The sequence below is a fragment of the Pimephales promelas genome, chromosome 10, assembly GCF_988280905.1.
Source record: "Pimephales promelas chromosome 10, fPimPro1.hap1.1, whole genome shotgun sequence".
NCBI classification, from domain to species: Eukaryota; Metazoa; Chordata; class Actinopteri; order Cypriniformes; family Leuciscidae; genus Pimephales; species Pimephales promelas.
The window spans coordinates 23,345,079-23,369,752 of record NC_142778.1 but is presented as its reverse complement, the minus strand read 5'-3'; the positions used below and the strand labels follow the sequence as shown (position 1 = coordinate 23,369,752).

Below are 24,674 nucleotides of genomic sequence, written 5' to 3'. Positions count from 1 at the left end.
TAGCGATGCTACTAACTTAACTACATTTTTCAATAGCTTGGCAGTAGCTCAGTTGCTTTTTAAACAGTGTAGCTTTTCCAGTAGCTAACTACTTTTTGCAGCAAGTAGCAGTGTAGCACGAGCAAAAGCTACATTGCGTTTGTCGAGCCTGTGCGAATCAGCGCGATGCAAGGATATTCTTCTTGTTAGATTACAAACTCATTTTTTGCCATTACCGCCAAGTGTTGTTTAATCACGCATCTTGCGGTAATGGTTTACTGTCGTACAGAAGTGGGTTGACACCCATATTATGATTATCCATAATGGAACAAGACATGACGGCAGATTTGGAGGATGGAGAAATAACTAACGTTAATTACCCATGGCCTTATTTGTCCAAGTTCAATCGGTATTTTTGAGAAAATGTTCTACATGCAATTTACGTTGGATGTATATTTTGTTCTTGCAATGTTGTAGGCTATTTGTTGCAATGTTGCACTTTTGACAAACAGTCTGAGATATTTGAGTGTTGTGTGTAATAAAACAATACTATTTGAATTCATAATTGCATTGCCTTGTTTTAAACACTAAATATTTTACCTAAAACATTCCTCAGACTCTTATTCAGTTATTTATAATATACGTTCTTTAAAAAAAGCATTGCGAATAAAACACAGAATCAAGGATTGAAACTAACCGTTTTATAATATAATATAAACAAATCTTTGAATTAGGTAAAAAAAAAAAAAAACAGATTCTTGTATTGCTCAATAATGTGTATGTAATACTATACCATTGTCACTGCTGGAAGCATAGACATTGATCCTCTATCAACTTGTGTCTCGTCTGGGACATTGTCTTTGCCAGTTTCTTTCAAATTGACCTCAGCAGCAGTAATAACAGCTTTCTGAGACTCTGCAGCTGGTATTGGTGTCACCAAAGCTGTCATCTCAGCCTGCAGCTTATCTGTGGTTGGAACAACAGAGAGAGGTGCAGGGACTGCTGGATCGGTCACAGCTGAGTTTTCAACAGTAGTAGGGGTGGTTTTCTCCTCTGCCTGCTTTCCAGGAGATGGTTTTGTCTTTAGAGTAGGTTCCTGTGAAGGTGCAGGAGTCTCGGAGAGCTGTGTTTTGGGTGTTAATGTAGGCTTGTCTTTTGTGGATACAGGGCCAGGTATTGATATTTTCCCCATGTCTCCCAGCTGCCCAGCTATAGCTCTCTGTGTTTGACAATTCAAACACAACCACTCAGCCTTAAAAACAAAAACAAAAAAACAACAACAATAATGAGATAAAACCCACAAGGAGATATACATGAATCTAAATCTATCTATATCTATAAATGAATCTATGTATTATATATATATATATATATATATAGGATACACACACACAGGTGAAACTCAAAAAAATAATAATATTGTGCAAAAATAGTATATATTTCAGTAATTCAACTGAAAAGGTGATACTAATATATCATATATTACTTATATAGACTGATATATTATTATAAGTGAGATATTTCAAGCCTGTATTTGTTATCTTAATGATTATGGCTTCCAGCTATGAAAACCTTTTCACAATATTCTAATTTTGAATTTGGGGTTTTCATAAGCTATAAGCCATAATCATCAAAATTATAACAAATAAAGGCTTTATATATCTCACTTTGCATGTAATGAGTCTATATAATGTATTATTTTCACCTTTTAAATTGAATTACTCAAATATTTTTTTTTTTTGCGTTTCTTGGCTATATATATATATATATATATATATATATATATATATATATATCCAAGAAACTCAAAAAATATCATGCAAAGTTAATTTATTTATATATTGTGATTGCCCTTATTGTTCAAGTGGAACCACATATCAGAAATTATATATGCTTGAATAAATAACTTGAATGAATAAATCTTAGTGCATTTAGAATAAATTAACAATAAATACACTGTGACTTTTTACAAAGGCTCTTTCCATTATTCTTGCAAATAAGAGCCACAGTAAAACACTTGTCTCTGTTCCTACAGGAAACCATGTTTACACATGTTTATGTCCATGTGTGTGTGTGTGTGTGAAAGAGAGAAGAAATGAGAGAAAAAATGTTAGAACATGCTACAGTGTGATTTAAACACACAGGAGAGTAATAACAGGAGATTAGGGTTTATTTCAGTGACGCAAACAAACCACAATTCCTTGGCACATGGTCTGAGTACTGTTCTTTATGATGTAACACCCCCTCTGTCTCTTTTGTCATACTCAAAAGCTTATTCACAAATCTGTGATTATAAAAAAAAGTATTATTTTTTTTTTTTGAAATTGCATTGTAAATCAAATAATTTAAAAGAAGAGTATATGCAATTGAATTTCAAAGGAAAGAAATTGAAAAAAAAAAACAAAAAAAAACAAATCCCAAGACGAACTCCAGACCATAACTGAAGCCATAACTCCCAATTTAGCTATCCTGTTAGGAAAACCCTACTAAATATCTTTGTTTGTACTGTAGATCATTTGTATGTCAGCCTCTCTTGTCTCTCTTTCTCTCTCTATCTCTAATGGTGTTGTATTAATGATTGCAACAGAAAGCAGACAGATGTATTCTGGGTGTTTTAACATTGTGTACCAGGGAGAAGAAATTAGGCACAGCCAGATGATGATAAACATATGTAATCACAGACAAAGATTCTAAGTCAATGAGGTAGATTAGGCCAACCTTGCTCTTCAGAACATCTGAATTACATCAAAATTGACTAAAAAATAAGGGTTTGACTGGGTCATTACTAAGTGTCACCATGGAAACCAGATAAGATTTATCCCCTTTGGAGAACAGTTTGTCCTCCAGAGCCTTTAGCAATGTACCAAATCATGCAGACAGCATTTTAAGGCACCTTAAGCGTGCTTTCAAAGTTAAGTCCGTTCCGAAAGCATTGCATCTTCATACAGAAGCTAAATTAATTAAGGGGGAAAAAAAGGAAAATTAAAGAAAAATGTATTACATTTGAGATATTATAATAAAAGTTAAGTAAAATTAAGGAAAAAATAACCCAAGATTGTGGACAAAGTTGAGAGAAATTAAATAAAGAAAGTGATAAATTAAAGTATAATTTAATCATCATTATAATAGACTGGTTTATTCAGTATTATTGTGAATGTGCGTATGCTATTGAATTGTAATCTTAGCAACATGCTAATATCAAACTCTACTGAAATCCACTAAAGTGTTAAAGAGTGTTCCAAATCAGATACATGTGGAGATTAGACCAGCTAGGCAGCTCATAGGTTTTGGAACAGAGCTTTGAATTATAGATTTTATGCTTTTGCAATTTTAAAGGGGTGGTATAATGCCCCTTTTTACAATATGTAAAATAAGTCTATGCTGTCCTCGGAGTGTGTACGTGATATTCTAGCTCAAAATACCCCACAGATCATTTTTTTTACAGCATGTTAAAATTGTCCATTTTTGAGGGTCAGTAAAAACGTTTATGCAAATGCAAATGAGCTGCTGCTCCCGTCCCAAGTGGGCGGAGTTTCAACAGCTTGCGTGTGTTAGCAGCCCTGATTACCTCAAGCAGACAAGCACTAAAATGTCAGAAAGTGGTCTGCGTTTTATGTTTAAACTGGAGTCGGACAATGATGTAGAGACTCAAGAAGAAGTGACAACAAGTAGAATGCAACAGGACGTTTCTGAATGTTTAGTTGATGAATTTATGTTGCTGATGTGGAGTTAACTACAGTATCTTCAAGTCTTTGTGTAGCATATTCTGTCATATCTACAAAGATACTCTGTATCTTAATAAACAGCAAGTGTTTGGAAATGCTTTGTTGTTCTTGTGAATTTGGGCAAATGTGTGAATAATGTGTAGTAATGGCACATTGGCGAGGTAACCTCATAGAGCAGCCTATTTAGCGAGAAAATCCCCCAAGGGCACTTCTGAGAAAGAGAGGCTTCAAGAGGAATAAAGTGCTTCTAATAAAGTTCAACATCCAGTACTTAATAAATCCAGTAAATAATACAACAAACATGAACAGGATATGCTAGATAACTACTATAATATATATATATATATATGCAAATGTATCTATTAGAGCAAGATAAATTAACTCACAAACAGCCATTACATGAACTGAAAGGCCCATGCTTGCAAAAAGAAATGAGAACAAACTCATTTTAATACTGGCTGTGGCTTTAGTAAAAGTTGCAATCATCACCACTAACTGATATCTTGGCTGTCTTATGCATATGCAAATCAGAAGAATCAGGGAGACCAATCAGAAGATGAATTAACCATAAAAGGAACCAATCCTCTTTTTCAGTACAAATTTGTTAATGTCCTCATCACTGCTGCTTGTCATTACAGCATGAAGGCAATGTAGAGTGCTGATTATGGCACATAAATAAAACAAAAAGGCTGGATTGTGGGCGCTACAAACAGGAACATATCCAAAACGTGTTTATTCAAGGTAGTAAATAGGGATGCACAAAACTACGTATTCATAAAATCTATAAGTTGCCTGAAAGACTACACGACTAATCTGTCGTGGAATAATTAGGCTAGTTCATAGGGGTGTGACGAGACGCTTATCTCATGAGATTGGGTTCATGAGAACGAGACGAGACGAGATTTTTGCACAATTTTTCAGAAATCCTCAATGACAAAATTCATGACTGGAAAAATGGTATGCAGGTGCATTTTGCAATCGTTTAACTAATAACCTTCTAATGCATGTTATTTCAGGTCTACTTTATGAGTGTGAATTAACAAACGCATTAAAAAGGAAAACAATTTCCAAGCAATGTAAAAGGTTTTTATTGACTGGCTTTTCACATGAGTCTCTTCAGACCTTACTCTACATTTAAGAGCTTTCAGAACTTCTGATTGAGGAGGTGTGTGAACTCCTTGAAGTCTTAAGTGCAAACAATAAGTGCAAGTGCAACCATAATCAAAGTTAGCACACAGACTCTTTATAATTGTTTTGAAATTGCTGTTTTATTTTGCACCGGCAGATAAAGTAGACCTGAAATGACATGCATTAGAAGGTTATTAGTTAAAAGATTGCAAAAAATGCACCTGCATACCATTTTTCCAGTCATGAATTTTGTCATTGAGGATTTCTGAAAAATTGTGCAAAAATCTTAATGTCTTGAAAAAGAATGATGTCTCTTCTTGACTCCTCTTTGTAGAATTATTGTAATCACCATGGTACGTAGTTAAATTGATCTGAAAAAGAGTAAATCTGCTGTGCCACTTTCTCAGTTCTGTACTGGAATAAAATACAGACAATCAGTGTAAAGGTGAGGAAACATTTCGAGAATGCAGAGAAAGAAATGCATAAATGACTAAAGAGACTGCTGCTTTAGATTGAGAACGTTGGCAAAATATTCTTAAATAAATCTCCAAACACTATTGAAAATACCATATTCATAGAAAGAGAGAAATGGGAAAGCTCGGGCGCACTGATAACACATCAGCAGCATCTTACGTCAGCAGTGTCACTGAACGCGGCTTGACAACAGAACCGTAAGAGAATACAATGCTGAATAAAGTCGTAGTGTTCGATGTTTTGGACCAAAATGTATTTTTTATGCTTCAAACATTATAACTAACCCACTGATGGACTACTTTGATGATGTCTTTATTTCTTTCTGGACAAGGACAGTATACCGTACATACATGTTCAATGGAGGGACAGAAAACTCTCGGACTAAATCTAAAATATCTTAAACTGTGTTCCGAAGATGATTAGACATTATGAGGGTGAGGGTGTCATTAATGACATAATTTTCAATTTTGGGTGAACTAACCCTTTAAAGGTTGAATTTTTCTTCATTTTTTTTAATGAGGCATTAATATCAATTTCCAAAAGATGATGTTTTATTCTTTTTTTTTTGTCAACTTTAGCATGGTTGTGTTCACTTATGATAAGCACTGTAAACTAGTGTTTACTGCTGTATTATGCCCAATGTTCCTGTCTGTCCTTACCTTGATTTTATGTTGCATTGTTAGCATCCAAGCACAATGGCCATGAGTAGTATCATTAGCTGGTCCTTTTGCGCAAATACATCTCTGTGCCAGCCGCAGCTGGTTCTGAAACAGCCAGGCCTGGCTGCACTCCATGCAAAGTCCTCTTTAATTATAGACGACTAGTGAGGGCCAGCAAGCCCGGAGACGGGTCTCACATAGGCCATTGTTCTCAGTGATTAACCAAAGAGAAAAACACACCAGCTTTCTGATAATAATCAAGCCTTACAGCACTGCAACAAGGCACACTCCACCGAAGGAGATATCTGACCTTTTACCATGTTCTAATCGGTTAAATCACCTCAAATTCAACTAGCCAGGAATAATAGAGAATGGTTTAGCCAATGGAGTTGCATAGTTTCAATAGCTGAAACGATGCTCTAGCTATATTCCCTAAAACCCGTTTCTCTCAAATCCAGCCATTTAGAGACTATTTTTTTTTCTTAAGAGCTCCTTAAGATATAGCCCTAACATTCATCAGCTGAGGGCAGTGCAATCTGCAATGCCAAAAGCAATTAGGATAATAACACTTTGTATTCAACATTCATCGCTGCAAAAGCTTGCTCCCTTAAGCTGTGTAAATGAATGCAGAATGTTCCAAGCTGCAGCTTTAAAAAAAAAAAAAAAAAAAAAACGAAATAAATAACTAATATATTTATATACACACACTACAATTGCATTTAGTCACATGCAAGTTTGCATTATATTCTGAAATATATCATGGCACATTCCAGGTAAAATAAAATTCTAGCCTAGAAAGTATCAGCCAGGGTTAATTTTATTGTCAACCTGCCTGAACTACAGAGCAGAAACATATTTGCACTTGAGAAGATTAATTTATAGCCAAAGTTATTTATTGGAGGTGATATTCCCTTCATGGGACCATAGCATTGCAGAGCTGCGTCTGACACCGTATTGATTCCTGGCAACTGCCTTTGGCGAAGGTTGTAGTTGGCTAATATAGTGAGCTTGCAACCACCCCCGCAGCGGTACAATCCTAATAAATCAGGCCCAATAATAATAGAGAATCTTGACCCACTAATCTGTAATAAGCAGAGTGCTTGCCACTGAAGGCACAGAGCCAACCAATGCCGCCCACCGGTGTGACAGAAAGCAGATAAACAGAGAGAGGCGAAGAAAAAAAACAAAACAATATTCTCATTTTATTCTTGCTTTCCTCAGCAAAATATATAATTGAAGACATGCAATCTATCTCAGGTGGTTGAAAGATAGAAGATGAACTATTTCCAATTTTCTATACAAATGACCAAACTATGCTGAGGGTCTCAAAATAACCGGTGTTTCTGCCTTAGTGATGTTCTTTTGACTGCTCTAATTTAAAAAGCCAAACATGCACAGACACACAGCTAGGGGCATCTAGAGAGCGCATTGGTTTAAAAGCAGCTTGCGAGGAAGGGAGAAAAAGGTTAGGTACATCTCTCCCTCACCCTATTTATACACCCACCGTCTCCTCCAGGGGAGCTCTGAAGATGATGAGACAACATGAGGGTGAGGGTGTCATTAATTATATAATTTTCAATTTTGGGTGAACTAACCCTTTAAAGGTTGAATTTTTCCTCATTTTTTTAAACAAGGCATTAATATCAATTTCCAAAAGATGTTTTATTCTTTTTTTTGTCAACTTTAGCATGGTTGTGTTCACTTATGATATAAGCACTGTAAACTAGTGTTTACTGCTGAATTAGGTCCAATGTTCCTGTCTGCCCTTACCTTAATCTTACTCTCCTTTTTGACTTGGAAACAGTTGCCGTCTACATTCAAGAAACATCTATTCCTGCAGCTGTCTGATTCCTGCAGCATTTGTGATGGTGTCAGTTTCATGTGTTGGGGTACGTGCAGCCTATATATGTCATTAAAGGGGTGGTAAAGTATGATTTCAATTTTCTAACTTTAGTTAGTGCGTAGTGTTGCTGTTTGAGCATAAACAGCATTATCAAAGTTACAACGCTCAAAGTTCAAAGCAAAGGAATATATTTGCTTTTAAAGAAAAGGACTACAACATACGGCTGGTAGGGACTACACGACATTCCTCTAGGGTTAGTGACATCACCAACCCTAAAATATACATAAACCCCGCCCCCCCGAAACACGCATTCCATGCTGAGAAAAGGAAGAGTGTTTGTATAAGAGTACATTTGGTAGTCAGCTCAAACTTTAGCGTCCATCTTTTCACATACAATAGAAAGTCACTCTGTGTGCATCTCACAACAGTTCCTATATCAGTGATGTATAGATTACATGACATAATATCCTAAATGAAGACTGTTAACTCCACATCAGCAACATAAATTCATCAATTAACCATTCAGAGACGTCCTGTTGTATATGAGTATCTTGAGTATCTCCATATTTGACTGACTCCATTTTAACATTAAAGGGAGAACAGTTTCTATCATGTTAGTGTGTCTGGGTGAGGAAATCACAGCTGCTAACACACAAGAGTTGCATTTAAAAGGCCAGACACAGAACGGTGCGTTTTTCCAAACCCTTAAAAAAGTGACAACTTTAACATGCTATATAAAAATATCTGTGGGGTATTTTGTGCTAAAACTTCACACACACACACACACGCACACACACACTGGGGACATAAGAGATTTATTTTACATCTTGTGAAAATGGCATTTTACCACCCCTTTAAGACTGTGTAGGTCACAGATTAAGAGAATTAAATTGATTTGTTGCAGTGCAATCCCTGAAAATTGTGCTAGCTGCAGAATCTTTCTAAACAGCCCAATATTTTTTGTAGAAAGAATTGACATACAGTACTTTTTTCTTATCTATTTCTATGTCTACGCAGTAAAAAAAAATAATAGCTGTAATAACAATATGGACCAAAGCACACTAATGGAATGGAATTTTGTAATGCAGAGTAGATTTGTGGAATATACCTATTAAGGCTGTGCAGATTTGTGTAGTCATGACAACTGCCGACTGCTAGTGTTTTGATTCATTTTTGCATTATTGCTTTTGACCTAAAGCATATAGTTCTGTTTTAGTATAACATATTTTTTTGTTTCATTTGTGCAATGTAAATTGTTTGGTTCTATACAAAGGGGCTGTTGAATGCTTGAATCTGATTGGTTGACGAACGTTCTCAGTGCAATTATTTTCAGGGAAACGTGTGGCTAAAGTAGCCCAGCGCCACCGCCAGTGCACCACATGTGCGTAAGTACCATGCTCTTTCACATTCATGGTCATTAGCATTCGGAAACGCCTCCAATTAACCATATATGGTGACAACACTTCCCTTTAAAAATTATGTGATTGTGTTTTTTCCTCACTGCAATAATGGCAAAGAGAGCAAAGAAGAGGAATTTAACAAACACAGAATTAGAGATACTTGTAAATGAAGTTGAATCCAACAAACAGATATTGTTTAGTTCATTCACTGCAGGAGGAATTACAAATAAAAGAAAAAATGCTGCATGGGAGAATGTCACCAATGCAGTTAATTCCATTGGGTCTGAGGAGATAACTGTCCCAGAAATAAAAAAAAAAAATGGTTTGATATTAAAGTATTGGCTAAAAAACGTGTCACAGCACACAGACGAGAAATGTCCACAACTGGAGGAGGACAGACAACAACGTAACTTTCCCCATTGGACAACCGCATAGCCTGCATCATCGGAGACACGGCTCTGTCCGGGATTACTAAGGACGGTGACACTGATTCTCTTGCGACAGAACAACCGGGCCATCTAACACCCAAAGTGATTGACACCAATTAAGCATCATGTTTAAACCTAGACAAATTATAAATTGAGTGTTTTAAAGGAAACATGGGACATATGTGGATTGCTTAATGCTTACTGTTACACTCTTAAATGCTTTTTATGTGTAGTGTCGCTATTCTACCACTAAATTATCTGCGTAAGCATGCTCAGAGGTGTGCTTATATTTACACACATTTCTAAGTACAAGTACAACTTGGTGAATCCAACACTTTGCGTGAAATTGTTCTTACACACTCACTACGCACAAATCTGTCCGTACGCACCATTGATAAATGAGGGCCCAGGATTTATGTTTGTTTTATTATACTGTATGTGACACCAGTCATCCGTGAGGGGCAGCTGTCTTATACTTTTGTTTTGTGTTTTATTTTATTATTAAATTGTGTGTTGAACGTTCACCGGTTCCCGCCTCCTTCTTCTCACAACATCTTACTGCGTTTCAGCAGTGTATCTAAAACTTTCACCTGTTGGTAGTAGTTTGTTGCCAACAAAAATAAAAAGACAATTAGCATACCAAACGATTTATCGTATGTTTTTTAGGGTCTAACACAGCAAAAAAAGCAGCAAAGGAAGAGTAAGATGACTAATGGATGCATTACAACATGCCTATGTGCCTTTGGTGCTTGGCCTCATAAAAAGTATTACTGTGGCCTCTTACAGGTGAGGTAACACAATATGAGTTAGTTGGCATTAAATTAGTCAAGCTGGTTTTACGTTTTACTCTCAGAGTCTCAGAATAATAAGCACAATTCATTAGCAAGCAGAATACACCTTGAATTTTCCATGCACTGTACCATTGGGATGATCATATTACTGTGCATAAAGCATCTAGGGCAACCACACCAAAACACTCACACATGTATGCACACACAGGGACTCAAGACTAAAAGGAGAAATATGTGAGATGTGATTACAAGAACCAGCCCGTTCTCATCCTTTGGCGTCATATAGGTGACACCATATGGCATTTGGTCGAAATACTATGCACATGGAACCCGTTTAGCGTCAATATAACATGCAGAACCCAAGGCATCATGCAGGTGAGTGGCATCCTTTAGCGTCAATATGAGACGCAGACCCTACCCCAGACCTAAACCTACCCATAACAGTGCATGTTATATTGATGCTAAAGGGTGCCATTTGCGTAGCCTGGATGCCAGCCCGAACTCCGCCCACAACATTTTTTGGTCGGGAAGTTCGGTCTGGACTCTATCCATTGAGGAGAAATTATGTTCAGGCAAGAAATGAACGGGCTAATCAAATTGCCAGGGCGGGCTTTATACGATGATAGACAGATGATCTGCAAGGACGTAATCATCACGTTATCACAGAGCGCTAACTGATTTCCCTCAGAGATGACTGCAGCTGGAGAATTCCCAGATAGCAAACTGACATTGAATCAACGTGGAAACAACGTCTCTCATGACATTGAAACAACGTTGATTTTGCTCATCGAATTAACGTTGAACCAACGTCAGACGCGGCATTCTTCAAAGCTAAATGAAAATCGAAAATTGGTTTGCTTTCATAACGTTGAAACAACGCGTTGATTTCAAGTTGATTTTCCGTTAGTTTTGAAAGAATGACGCGTCTGACGTTGGTTCATCGTTAATTCGATGAGCAAAACAATGTCAGATCAACGTTGTTTCGATGTCATATTTCCACGTTGATTCAATGTCAGTTTGCTATCTGGGTTGAGATGTATAGATTCCGCTGTTGCATCTGTTGTAAAATAAATCGACAGCGCATTCATTTTAATAGACAAACAGAGAACTGCAATCAAGGCATTTGTCGATCGGAAATATATTTTTGGCGTCTTTCCAACATGATTCGGGAAAAGTGTAACTTAGCTGGCTCTGACGGTCGCTAAGAAGATGGAACATAATGAAAAGCCTGTGGTCGTTGTGGTTTCTCCTTTGGAGAAGTAAGTAAAAGAAGCAACAATCGTTATTTAACTTCTAAAATAAGTAAGTTCTGTAGTTGAAAGCTGTGCTATGCAAAGGAGTTGACTTACTGCGTTGCTCTGATTGGTTGTAGGTTTACCGACTATCCAATTGAGTGCAGAGGTTTTTATTTTCCTGGTTCGGTTAAGACACGCCTCATAATCAAAACCCAACGGAGCGGTATCTTATTAGAAAATGAGTATGACGAAGTCAGGCTACCATGTGCGTAGTATTTCGACGAAATGTCATATGGCGTCACCTATATGACGCCAAAGGATGAAAATGCGTTGGATAAACTGTGTGTGTGTGTGTGTGTGTGTGTGTGTGTGTGTGTGTGTGTGTGTGTGTGTGTGTGTGTGTGTGTGGTGATCATGGCCATGTAGTGTAAACCATTAGAGCATTGTTTCGTGTTAATGACTTGTCATAGAAAGCTCAGACCCACAGAGAAAACACAGAACCCTCTGGGGCACAGCTGGGCACCAGCGTATTACCACCAGGAACAATGAGGAAACACAGCAGACAGTAATCAGTGCTGGTCAACCCATTATTGCATTCAAGACAACAGAACACTCTTTGTTCTTTAAAGGGGTCATTTACGAAATTGAATTTCTCTTTTGTAAATAAGAGTTTCATATACAGTAGGAGGATGGATCTGAAAGCTTGCAAGCACAAATGGACCATCGTTTGAAATAAAATCTGCACTAAATAAACTGTAAATGGTTGGATTTCTGATATGAGTGTAAAGAGAGATCTATAAAACCCGGAGAAAGCAATCGATTAGCATTCCAATTCATCTTAATTGTAGTTGCTTGGCTAGTTACAGGATATCACTGGGCTAAGGTGGAAATGTAAAAACTAAATATCAAATGTTGTTTTGGAGCAGGAAACCTTAACTATCATTATGACCCCGTTTACACCTGGTATTAAAATGCGATCTGTATCCAGATAAGTTATCCGGATAATAAAAAACGCATGTTAATGCAAGGTGTAAACGCATTGTGATCGGATCGTGATCGGATCTGCCTGACCACATCTGGAGGTAGTCTGGCTCGCATTGTGTCCGGATCTTTACTAGGTGTAAACGCAATCTGGTTGTTGAAACCACACATGTATATGTTACTCCTCCCAAAAATGCTAAAAAATAAACGAGTGAGAGCGTGTTATATAGGCTATATGTCATGTTATAGCCTAGTCAGATGCGACACGCATCAACGCAGATGAGCAGCTGAGCGTCTATTCAACGTGCAAACATCGCAAATAAAAGTGAAAGTAAGTCACAGACGCAGTTAACACATCTTCAAGTAAAGAAACGAAATTATCTTACCAGGCCTGTTGCCACTCTCTCTTATTGATGTCTCTGATTTGGAAATTAGCTGATGATCAATAAAATGCCGCTCAGATCTGTTGCTTTTGGTGGCGTGCAATCCAATAAATCTGCATATAACGCAGGAGGTGAAGATCGGATTTATATCCGTTTTGCAAAAACACATTTATGTGGCCAGGTGTAAATGGAATCAGTACTTATTATCCGGATAACTTATCTGGATACAGATCGCATTTTAATACCAGGTGTAAACGGGGTCTATAAGATCATATCAATCTAACATTAAAGTTACTTATAATTCACCTAAATATAACAACATGATTCTATTTTACATAAATAACAAATAATGTTTGTTTTTTTTTTTCAAGCAAATTATCAGCATAGGATGTTAGATGGCATGCAAAATTACATAAGTCCCAGTGACAGCTTTCTTGGAGCCGCTGTCACAACGCTAGCTGAGGTAGATTAAAATCTAAAGCTATTTTAGCCAACAGTGTGCCAGATGCAGACACAGCATATCCCTAAATATCATGCATCAGCATTTGAAACTATGCCCTCAGCTTTACACATGACAGATAAGTGCATATGTCATACAAAAGGTTAATTGGGCAAACACTGTATTTTTCGTTTAACATCAGAAGGGTCTGTTTTCTTGTGTGAAGGTGCAGGATTGTAGAGGCCAGAGTCAAAGGATTATGTTAAGGGCATAAGAGACTGACTGTGTCATTCCAAAAGGGCAGGACGACAGTGCAATGCCAAATATGATTTAGCACATAAAAATCAAGGCTGTCTCTTTCTAAGGTGGCCATCTTTTACAGTATTTTTTTTAAAAAAGAAAATGTTCTAGACAGTGTGGCTCCATGGAGGGTTCGATAATAAAGGGTTCAATAATAAAGGGTCAATATCAAACTAAATTTGTTCCAACTAAAACACTTCATGAACAATGTGTCCATTCTGAATGCAATAAATATTTATAAACTAACTTTTAACCCATATTTACCCTTAAACACAGCAAATATCCATTAACTAAAACAATTTCCACACAACAGTCTAGAGTATACCTTTTCTATCAGATGATATTGTCCTTTAAACGTACAAAGACACTAGTGTACACCCCAACTAAGTCAGTTAAATTTCACTATGTACAGCTGTTTCTACATTGCACACCTGGTACATAAAGCTGCAAATATACTGATTACAAAGATGGAGCATTAATGTATTTGCACAGATCCTCAATTTCAGGAAACAGTGGATCATATGCGACTGTTGATTAGCGTGGACAGCAGATGCAAGCTAACTGTCAAAATATCTACTGTGGTTTGTGAGAATGAAGCTGCTGTTGGGCACAGTCAAGTGTTTACTGATTAGTTTACAATTTAAATTTCTATTCTATTCCATGTATACTTTCCAAATAACTCAAATCTAAAAAAAAAAGATGAAATAGAGACACACAAGTAGCCTACACAGAACAGACAATCAATGCATGCCATTTTCTGTACAGTAATAATCACCAATCCATAAATCAAACCGTTCTCTCATTAAATTGCTTCCACAATCACAGCTCTGATGAAAGCAATGAACACAGTTTGTTAGGGTCACAAGCACAGGAAGTCACATTAGCATAAATTGTGTACGGTTGACATGTACATGTGGCCATGTTCACACTGCGGATGGTGGGGAAGCTTTAGTCCATCAGTACGCACAAACTAAACATTTGATTACCCGCCTACACTAGGGCTGGGCCATATGGGCAAAAAAATCATCTCTGTATTTTTTGGTTAAATGGTGATATAAAATATATTTTGGTATTCTCTATGTTTCTCTATTGGGATAAAACATCTGTATTTACTTAAAAAAATACATATATATATTGTATATTTCACATTCTGCCCAATGATATCCTACAAATAATGTTGATATTGAAGGAAACAAATATAGTGAATGTAATGTAGGCTGGCTATGCAATATATTATGTGTAAAAAATGTAGTTAAAATCACATTACAGTCTAACATAACAATCTAAAAACAAAAATGATGTTTTTGTTTTTAAATTGACTAAAGACTAAATTAAAAAGGGAAATAAAAAACAAAAACACAAACAAATTATATTAGCCTGCATTTTTATTACCTCTTTAATGGTCACTTTCATAAAAATATACTTGCTTGTAGGTTTAAAATTCCACATATGGCATATTTATTGTTTCTGAGAACAAATATTTTAGCAATCTGTATATTTTAGTCAGAATTATTGTGCTACTATTCTATTGTGCTCCGACTGTTTGGCATGCTTGCGCAGTGCAAGGCTGCGCTCATTCACGGAAGCTTGGATTTTAGCAGAGAAGATTTGTGTAAAGAGAAGACACTTCTCCACATCTCAAACGCATTACACAGTGCTATCTGTCAGTCAGCAACAGTATCTGTCAGAGCATCTGACAGGGCAAGCTACTTTAAACTTGTTAACTATATCTTACCAGTTATTTTGAAGCCATTAATATGAGCTTGTGTCATGTTTAGGAAAAATTGTACTATGTACTTTAACTGCAGTAGCTCATACTGCATTCTCCGCTATTTTCAGACTAACTTATTCCACATAGTTTCTAAAAAAATGTATCGATATATCGTATAAACTCGATATACCGCCCACCCCTAGCCTACACCCAACCTCCACATGCTCATTTTATTGCAATATCAGGAGGCATACCCCCTTCCCATTTCCTAGTTGCTCATATTAAGGCTGTTGAGAGGTATATATTGCGAAACCACTGGAACACAGTGTGCTGTGAGCTGTGGCTCTCTTCAATCAGCCTGTTACGTAATCACACATTTTGTCCAAACAAAGGGATTCTTCCCTCAGAGCCAGCGCTCGGCACGTTTCAGCATTAGCATGAAGCTATGCTCTCATAAATACTACTCATGCAGATAACCGCCTCTGCTCTCCGAGCTTAGTCCTGGGCAACTCGCCAAATAAATGTTTTTTTCTAAATTTGCAATGCAGATTTAATGCATAATCTTAAAACATATTTGAAATTGACTTGTTTTGTACACAAACAGCAGTATTAAATCATCTCAGACTACTGCCCACTCCAAAACTTTTAAATCTTAAATTGTTTAATTTCTTAGGAGTTTTAAATCACCAAGGGGACAATAGTGCCCTCTTTCATTTTCCAGGCTTTGGATTTCTTAGCAAGGTTTTGGTGACTCAACCTACACTGGCCGTTATTGGCTGAATCTGAAAGGATGCCAATCACTCATTGGTCCCTGCAGAGCACTAATGCATTTATTGGCTCGTCTGCTGCATCCTCAGCCCTTGTGGAGTTTTAGTAAAATTACAATCATTTGGAAAGAGCCATCTGGAGAATGAGTGGGCATAACAGAGGTTATGAACTGAACATTGGAGAACCCACCAGCACAGATTTTCTGTCTGTCAGACTCATGCACCTAAGCACATCGGCTGATTAGTCATACATTAGAGCTAAAACACAAGACAGATATCAAAATAGCTTATTCTCTAGACACCTTCAAATACACTCCCAGAGAGAGTCTGAAGTATTATCCATCTACTAAAGACACATATAAAAATAATGATGAAATGGACACTAATTGATACGATTCCTGTAAAAAGCAGCAAAAAAGACTTAAAAAGAGGTAAATAGTCAATGACTCACCTCCGCAAGGTGAGGCATGGGGTTAAATCCACAGAGATGACATACCACACTTTTGCATGCAGTGCAGGTGTTGTAATTAGGAGGGTCCTGTGAGCCCATGTTAAGATCCACTTTACAGAGTGGGCAGGTGGATGGGTGAGGTACACTTTCAGGACGTTTTACAAATTTATCCTCTATAGTTTCAGGTATATCCTTTTCTGAAGTAGGTATCCCAGATACTTTGTCTTCATTGAGCTGCTCTGGTTTCTTTTCAACAGGTGGCTTGGTCTGTTTTACAGGAGGTATCTTGTTAGGTTCTGTTGCAACAGATACTTTGCGAGATGTCGGCGGTGTAATCTTGGCAGAAGCCACTGAGCCTTTACGTGAAGCTGGTTGTGTGGCAGTTTTACCAGACTCAGTGGAAACCGTGGAGCCTTTCCGTGAAGTTGGTGGTGTTGTGGATGGCTCATCTTGAACAGCTGAAGAGATCAAATTAGATGCTGAGCTAAAAAATGAGGATCCAAAGCCCATAACTTTCCCAGAGACAGCAGAAACTGACTGTGGTGAGGGTGACCGAGATCTAGCCGTTTCTGTCAGACCACCAAAGCCACCGAAGATCTTCCCTGTGGTTGACTCAGATGATTTAGAAGCAGGCTGTGCTTTAGGACCACCAAATCCAAAACCAAAGAAATTTGATTCCTGTTTTGGGGGTTTGACCTCGGTGGATGGAGCAGATTTTACAGGAGTGGTTGTATCTTTGAGTGGCTGTTGTTCTGTTTTCACAGGTTCTGGTTGATTATTACTTTGATTTTGAGGTTCTTTTCTAGGGATGATTATATCAGTTATCTTGGCATCAGTGCCTGGAATTGAGATCTCTTTCTTTATTTCCTGAGCGGGAGCTGCTTTCTTTTCAGCTGCGGCTGTGGTGGGCTTCTCATCAGGTTTCTTGACTGGTGCTGTAGCTACCTTGTCAACTTTGGAAGGAGTTTGGTTGTCCATCACTAAGGGAACTGGCTGAGGTATCACTATGGGACTTTCAGATGTATTTATTCCTGCCTGTGCCCGTTGTACCTGGCAACTTAGGCAGAGCCATTCCTCAACCTGCAATAATTATAGGACAGTCAATGGCAATAAGACACACATGCTCTACTCTAATGTTAGGTTTCTATCTAGAAAACCTAATAACTACTGAAAACAGCTGATTCATACATTTATACGATAAAATAAATGACCACTTCATTTATGGGTGCTTTCACACTGACAGTTTAGTTCAGAACGGGGCATGGTTTGATTGAAAAATTGCTAATGTGAACGCTGTCATGCAGACCTGGGTGCGCACTGGGATATCGAACCCGATACTAATTGGAGAAGGTGGTCTGAGTTTGGTTGCACTCAAACCGTGCCGCGCATAAAGTAACAGGGACTCTGGTGCGCGCTTGTTCAGGAAATAAAGTACCCTGGACATGTGTTTTTGCTGATCATGTTTTATTTAGTTAAATAAAACACATGTAAGGGATGATGGTTGATGATTTACCTTGGATTCGAGCGAGAGTGAGCCTGCAGTGTATTCGCGCAAAGCACATGGAATCAGGGCAAAAAAAAAAATGGAAATCTACTGTCTCCTTAAAAGAATCTGTTTACAAACAGCAAAATGCCACCTTATGCGACACACACACAGTAAATCAGTGGTGTTCACTCAGCCACGCAAAATAGCACCAAATTAATAAAAAACAATATATTGACCCACGTTCTGTTTTCCATCATGCGCCGTGCATGTTTGCGATGGAGTAAGATGCACGCAAACGCAGCAGGGTTCAATAGAATCAAGTTAAATGTGAAACCAGACCAACGCTGCGGGGGGTACTGGGAACAATTGCACTCTGGCTTAGACAGCAGCAAATGAGCCCAGTGTGAAGGCCCCCTAAGATTGACTGTGTGACAGTTTTTCTCTACCCTTACTTTACATATCATTTAAGTAAAATTCAAAGAAAAAAGCCAGTGAGGGTCAAATACTGTAGTTAAACTTATTTGTATTTTATATAATTAGACAAACCAACTGCCTCAAGACACACTGCTATTCAAATCATCTGGTGAAATTGATTTTACATTGCAATATACTGTATATCGCAAAAAAAAAAAAAAAAAAAAAAAAAAATCGCAATGCAAGTTTTTTTTTTTTTTCCTAATTTGGTAATTCTAATAAAATGCAGTAAGTTGTTATATCTTACATTTAATTTTTGTTTTTTTGATTTTTCAGAATGCCAGTTTTTGAGTTAGCCAGTTTTTTGTAATATGATGACAATACAAATTATACAGGCTCACTGTAAATATTTACTGATTGTTGGAGTAAATAACAACAAGAAATGGAACATGGATCCTAAACATGTTAAAAAGTAGATGTTAAATGTCTTACCTCTGTTTGATTAGGCAGTGGATTAAATCCACATTGGCTGCATACTGTTATCTTGCATTCAGTGCATGTGTTAAAATTCTTGGCATCCTCAGAACCAATGTTGAGTTCCACTTTGCATAATGGGCAATTGGTCTTGACTTCTTTAGGATCAGGTTTTTGGGGTGATTTGGGTGCTGTGACTTGCTTCGTTTCTGGTTTCTTCTCCACTGTTTTTACTGCATCTTGTGCTGCATGTGTTTTAGTGTCTCCAACAGGTGGAATTTTACTAGTGTCTTGAATGACTGCAGATCCTTTGCGAGATGAGGGTGGAGTAGACCTAGCAGACATCTGGGAAGCTATGGATCCTTTTCGAGAAGTTGGTGGTGTTGTGGAAGGCTCATCCTGAACAGCAGAGCTAATCAAATTAGAAGCTGAGCTGAATATAGAGGATCCAAATCCCAGAACTCTCCCAGACACAGCAGAAACAGACTGTGGAGAAGGTGAGCGAGATCTAGCTGTTTCTGTCAGACCACCAAAGCCAAAGAGTTTCCCAGTGGTTGACTCAGATGGCTTACTGGAAGCAGGTTGTACTTTAGGACCACCTAATCCAAAACCAAAGAAATTTGATTCCTGTTTGGGGGGTTTGACCTCGGTGGGTGGAGCAGATTTTACAGGAGTGGTTGTATCTTTGAGTGGCTGTTGTTCTGTTTTCACAGGTTCTGGTTGATTATTACTTTGATTTTGAGGTTCTTTTCTAGGGATGATTATATCAGTGGTCTTGACATCAGTGTCTGTTTTTTGTTGAGGGCCTGGAATTGAGATCTCTTTCTTTATTCCCTGAGCGGGAGCTGCTTTCTTTTCAGCTGCGGCTGTGGTGGGCTTCTCATCAGGTTTCTTAACTGGTGCTGTAGCTACCTTGTCAACTTTGGAATGAGTTTGGTTGTCCATCACTAAGGGAACTGGCTGAGGTATCACTATAGGACTTTCAGACGTATTTATTCCTGCCTGCGCCCGTTGTACCTGGCAACTTAGGCAGAGCCATTCCTCAACCTGCAATAATTATAGGACAGTCAATGGCAATAAGACACACGCTCTACTCTAATGTTAGTTTTCTATCTAGAAAACCTAATAACTACTGAAAACAGCTGCTTCATACACTTATACAATAAAATAAATAACCACTTCATTTAAGGTTGCTTTCACACTGACAGTTTAGTTTGGAACGGGGCATGGTTTGAATGAAAAATTGCTAATGTGAACGCTGTCATGCACACCTGGGTGCGCACTAGGGTACCGAACCCGAGACTAATTGGAGGAGGTGGTCTGAGTTTGGTTGCACTCGAACCGTGCCGCGTGTAAAGTAACAGGGACTCGGGTGAGCGCCTGTTGAGGAAATAAAGTACCCTGGACATGCGTTTTAGCTGATTATGGTGTATTTAGTTAAATAAAATACATGTAAGGGATGATGGTTGATGATTTATCTTGGATTCCTTAAAATAATTTGTTTACAAACAGCAAAAAGCCACCTTATGCGACACACACACAGTAAATCAGTGGTGTTCACTCAGCCACGCAAAATAGCACCAAATTAATAAAAAAAACAATATATTGACCCGCGTTCGGTTTTCCATCATGCGCCGTGCACGTTTGCGATTGAGTAAGATGCACGCAAACGCACCAGGGTTAAATAGAATCAAGTTGGTTCCAACGCAAACCAACTGCCTCAAGACACACTGCTATTCAAATCATCTGGTGAATTTGATACATTGCGATATTTAGTTTTTCTTTGATATTGTCACGGTGCGGGTTCAGGTAGAAGGACAGGCTGAGTCCAAAACTCGATAAACAGACATTTATTTCCAAAATACAGGCAGGAAGACGGGGTTTCACAACGCAACATTAAACATTGACCGACAAGGACAGAATGAAACAGAGGAAACTAAATACACAGAGGAATCAGGGTTGATTGGGGTGAACACAGGTGAAAATGATCATGACAGGACGAGGAACAGGTGGCTGATTGGGGAAGTGAGTCCGGGAGAGGAACAAAAGGATCCGGGGAAGTGTGGTGCAGATGACGGGACAAAACAGGTGAGGACGACAGACCGTGACATTACTCCCCCCTCCCGGAAGGCGTGACCTCACGCCGCAGAACAGAGGAAGGCGGGGGGACGAACTGGGGGCTGAGCGGGGCGTGGCCAGGGCGGAGCAGGCTGAGGGCGTGGCCAGGGCGGAGCAGGCTGAGGGCGTGGCCAGGGCGGAGCAGGCTGAGGGCGTGGCCAGGGCGGAGCAGGCTGAGGGCGTGGCCAGGGCGGAGCAGGCTGAGGGCGAGACCAGGGCGGAGCAGGCTGAGGGCGAGACCAGGGCGGAGCAGGCTGAGGGTGAGACCAGGGCGGAGCAGGCTGAAGGCGAGACCGGGGCGGAGCAGGCTGAGGGTGAGACCAGGGCGGAGCAGGCTGAAGGCGAGACCAGGGCGGAGCAGGCTGAGGGTGAGACCAGGGCGGAGCAGGCTGAAGGCGAGACCGGGGCGGAGCAGGCTGAAGGCGAGACCGGGGCGGAGCATGATGAGGGCGAGACCAGGGCGGAGCAGCTGGAGGGAGGACCCCTGGTGGAGCCGATGGTAGTGGGGCTGACAACACCAGGGGGCCGACTGACAGGGGCGGAGCGGATGGGAGGGGAGACCAGGGTGAAGCTGAGTGACTGACGACATGTGGTGCTGAGGAGGGACCGAGGGACCATGGTGACACCGCAGGCTCAGGTGACAGAAGTGATGACAGGGGCACAGAGGGACACGGTGAGGTCAGAGGGCGTGAGGGCTGACGGGTGACTGGAGGGAGTGAGGAGTCCAACTGAACCGGGGGGGTGACATGACGGGGCGGAGCCAAGGGAAGGAAGTCCAAAGGTGAAGGGAGGATGACGAGGGAGCGTAGGGAATCTGGAGGGACGAGGGAGCCTGGCCGAGCTGGTGGACTGTGGGACCATGGAGGAGCTGAGGGAGGTAGGAGCCACGGGGGAGCCAATGGGACCGGGGGCCGAGGAAGTGTCCAGATGGAGGAGGTGTGAAGCGAAGACCGGGGATCCACGGACCAGGCTGGGTCAGGGGAGCTGAAGGGCAGGAGAGCAGAGGGAGGACAGATGAGAGGAGGCGGGAGAGGGAGGCTGGGTGGGATCCTGGTCTCGGGCTCTGGCTGGACGGTCTCGGGCTCCGGCTGGACGGTCTCGGGCTCTGGCTCTGGCTGGACGGTCTCGGGCTCTGGCTCTGGCTGGACGGTCTCGGGCTCTGGCTCTGGCTGGACGGTCTCGGGCTCTGGCTCTGGCTGGACGGTCTCGGGCTCTGGCTCAGGCTGGACGGTCTCGGGCTCTGGCTCTGGCTGGACGGTCTCGGGCTCTGGCTCTGGCTGGACGGTCTCGGGCTCTGGCTCTGGCTGGACGGTCTCGGGCTCTGGCTCTGGCTGGACGGTCTCGGGCTCTGGCTGGACGGTCTCTGGGGCTGGCTGGACGGGGCTGGACGGAACCAGCGAAGAAATCTCGGGCTCGGCGAGGCTGGGCGGAACCAGCGGAGAGGAGAGCTCGAGCTTTGGAGGGGTGCTGGTGACTTCCTCCACCGTGAATGGAGACTCACAGCACACCAGCACCCACTCTACACAGGCGGCGAAATCTTCTGGACCGTTCCCTGGGAGGCGTGCCCGGGACCGCTCGCTGAGGCTGGCGATGTAGAACTCACTCAGCGAGCGGTCAGAATAGTGAGTGAGGCACGCCAACTCCAGAAAATCCCTAGTATGGGATTCCAGGGAACGGTCTTCTTGATCAAGGCAAAGGAGAGCCACGGCGGGAATGTCCATTTTTCTTCTTCTTTTTTTTCTTTTGGGTCGGTCAATCTGTCACGGTGCGGGTTCAGGTAGAAGGACAGGCTGAGTCCAAAACTCGATAAACAGACATTTATTTCCAAAATACAGGCAGGAAGACGGGGTTTCACAACGCAACATTAAACATTGACCGACAAGGACAGAATGAAACAGAGGAAACTAAATACACAGAGGAATCAGGGTTGATTGGGGTGAACACAGGTGAAAATGATCATGACAGGACGAGGAACAGGTGGCTGATTGGGGAAGTGAGTCCGGGAGAGGAACAAAAGGATCCGGGGAAGTGTGGTGCAGATGACGGGACAAAACAGGTGAGGACGACAGACCGTGACAGATATATATTGCAATGTCAGTTTTTTTCCTAATTTTGGTACTTCTAATAAAATGCAATAAGTAGTTATATCTTACATTTAATTTTTGTTTTTTGATTTTTCAAAAAAAATTTTGTAATATGATGACAATCCAAATTATACAGCCTCACTGTTAATATTTACTGATTGTTGGAGTAAATAACAACAAGAATGGAATGTTAAAAGGTAGAGGTCAAATGTCTTACCTCTGTTTGATTAGGCAGTGGATTAAATCCACATTGGCTGCATACTGTTGTCTTGCATTCAGTGCATGTGTTAAAATTCTTGGCATCCTCAGAACCAATGTTGAGTTCCACTTTGCATAATGGGCAATTGGTCTTGACTTCTTTAGGATCAGGTTTTTGGGGTGATTTGGGTGCTGTGACTTGCTTAGTTTCTGGTTTCTTCTCCACTGTTTTTACTGCATCTTGTGCTGCATGTGGTTTAGTGTCTCCAACAGGTGAAATTTTACTAGTGTCTTGTGCGACTGCAGATCCTTTGCGCGATGAGGGTGGAGTAGACCTAGCAGACATCTGGGAAGCTATGGATCCTTTTCGAGAAGTTGGTGGTGTTGTGGAAGGCTCATCCTGAACAGCAGAGCTAATCAAATTAGAAGCTGAGCTGAATATAGAGGATCCAAATCCCAGAACTCTCCCAGACACAGCAGAAACAGACTGTGGAGAAGGTGAGCGAGATCTAGCTGTTTCTGTCAGACCACCAAAACCCAGTTTCCCAGTGGTTGACTCAGATGGCTTACTGGAAGCAGGTTGTACCTTAGGACCACCAAATCCAAAACCAAAGAAACTCTGTTCCTGTTTTGGTGGTTCTGGATCAGATTTTTTGGGAGACTTGTCAGACTCTTTTAACAGTGTGTCAGTCTCTTTATCTTTCTTTGGATCTGATGTTTCTTCTTTCTGAGAGGATGCAGGTTGTGCCTTTATGTTACTCTCTGGTAGTTTTGGTGATTCTTTCTTTTGGACATTCACTGAAACAGAGCTTTTAGTTTTGTCAGGGATGGCCACAGCTTGAATCTCTTTCTTCTGGGTTTCAGCAACTGTACTTTCTGGTCTTGGATGCAGTGCTGTGGTATAGACATTGTCAAGTTGTTCATTGGTCTTTATTTTATAAGGTTCTTGTGGTTCCATTCCTTTTAACGCTCGCTGTGTCTGGCAGTTAAGACACAGCCATTCATTGGCCTGGAATAAGAGATTAAAAATGATTTCTTGAATTATGTCTTCCATGACATGGATGGAACATTTACATGATATTGATTTTTCTTTGAAACCACTAAACAAAACCGCACTCTATAATAGGTAAGTAAACAACACATTTGCTTCATTAAAACAGTGTTATCAACAGTTAGATTAATTGCTTCTATGCTCTCCTTATTTTT

The 24,674-nt window shown here is 40.2% G+C and overlaps 1 protein-coding gene across 6 annotated transcripts in view; it reads right to left on the bottom strand.

Moving 5' to 3' along the window:
- pclob (piccolo presynaptic cytomatrix protein b) overlaps window positions 1–24,674 on the bottom strand; it is a 103,198-nt gene that overhangs the window by 46,682 nt on the left and 31,842 nt on the right. For all 6 annotated transcript variants that reach the window (XM_089116330.1, XM_089116333.1, XM_089116334.1 and 3 more), the window contains exons 14-17: window positions 23,488–24,477; window positions 19,087–20,115; window positions 16,695–17,774; window positions 773–1,231 (exon numbers count right to left, since the gene is read on the bottom strand). In XM_089116330.1, coding sequence (XP_088972456.1) covers window positions 773–1,231; window positions 16,695–17,774; window positions 19,087–20,115; window positions 23,488–24,477 — 3,558 coding nt within the window. The remainder of the gene's footprint in view (window positions 1–772; window positions 1,232–16,694; window positions 17,775–19,086; window positions 20,116–23,487; window positions 24,478–24,674) is intronic.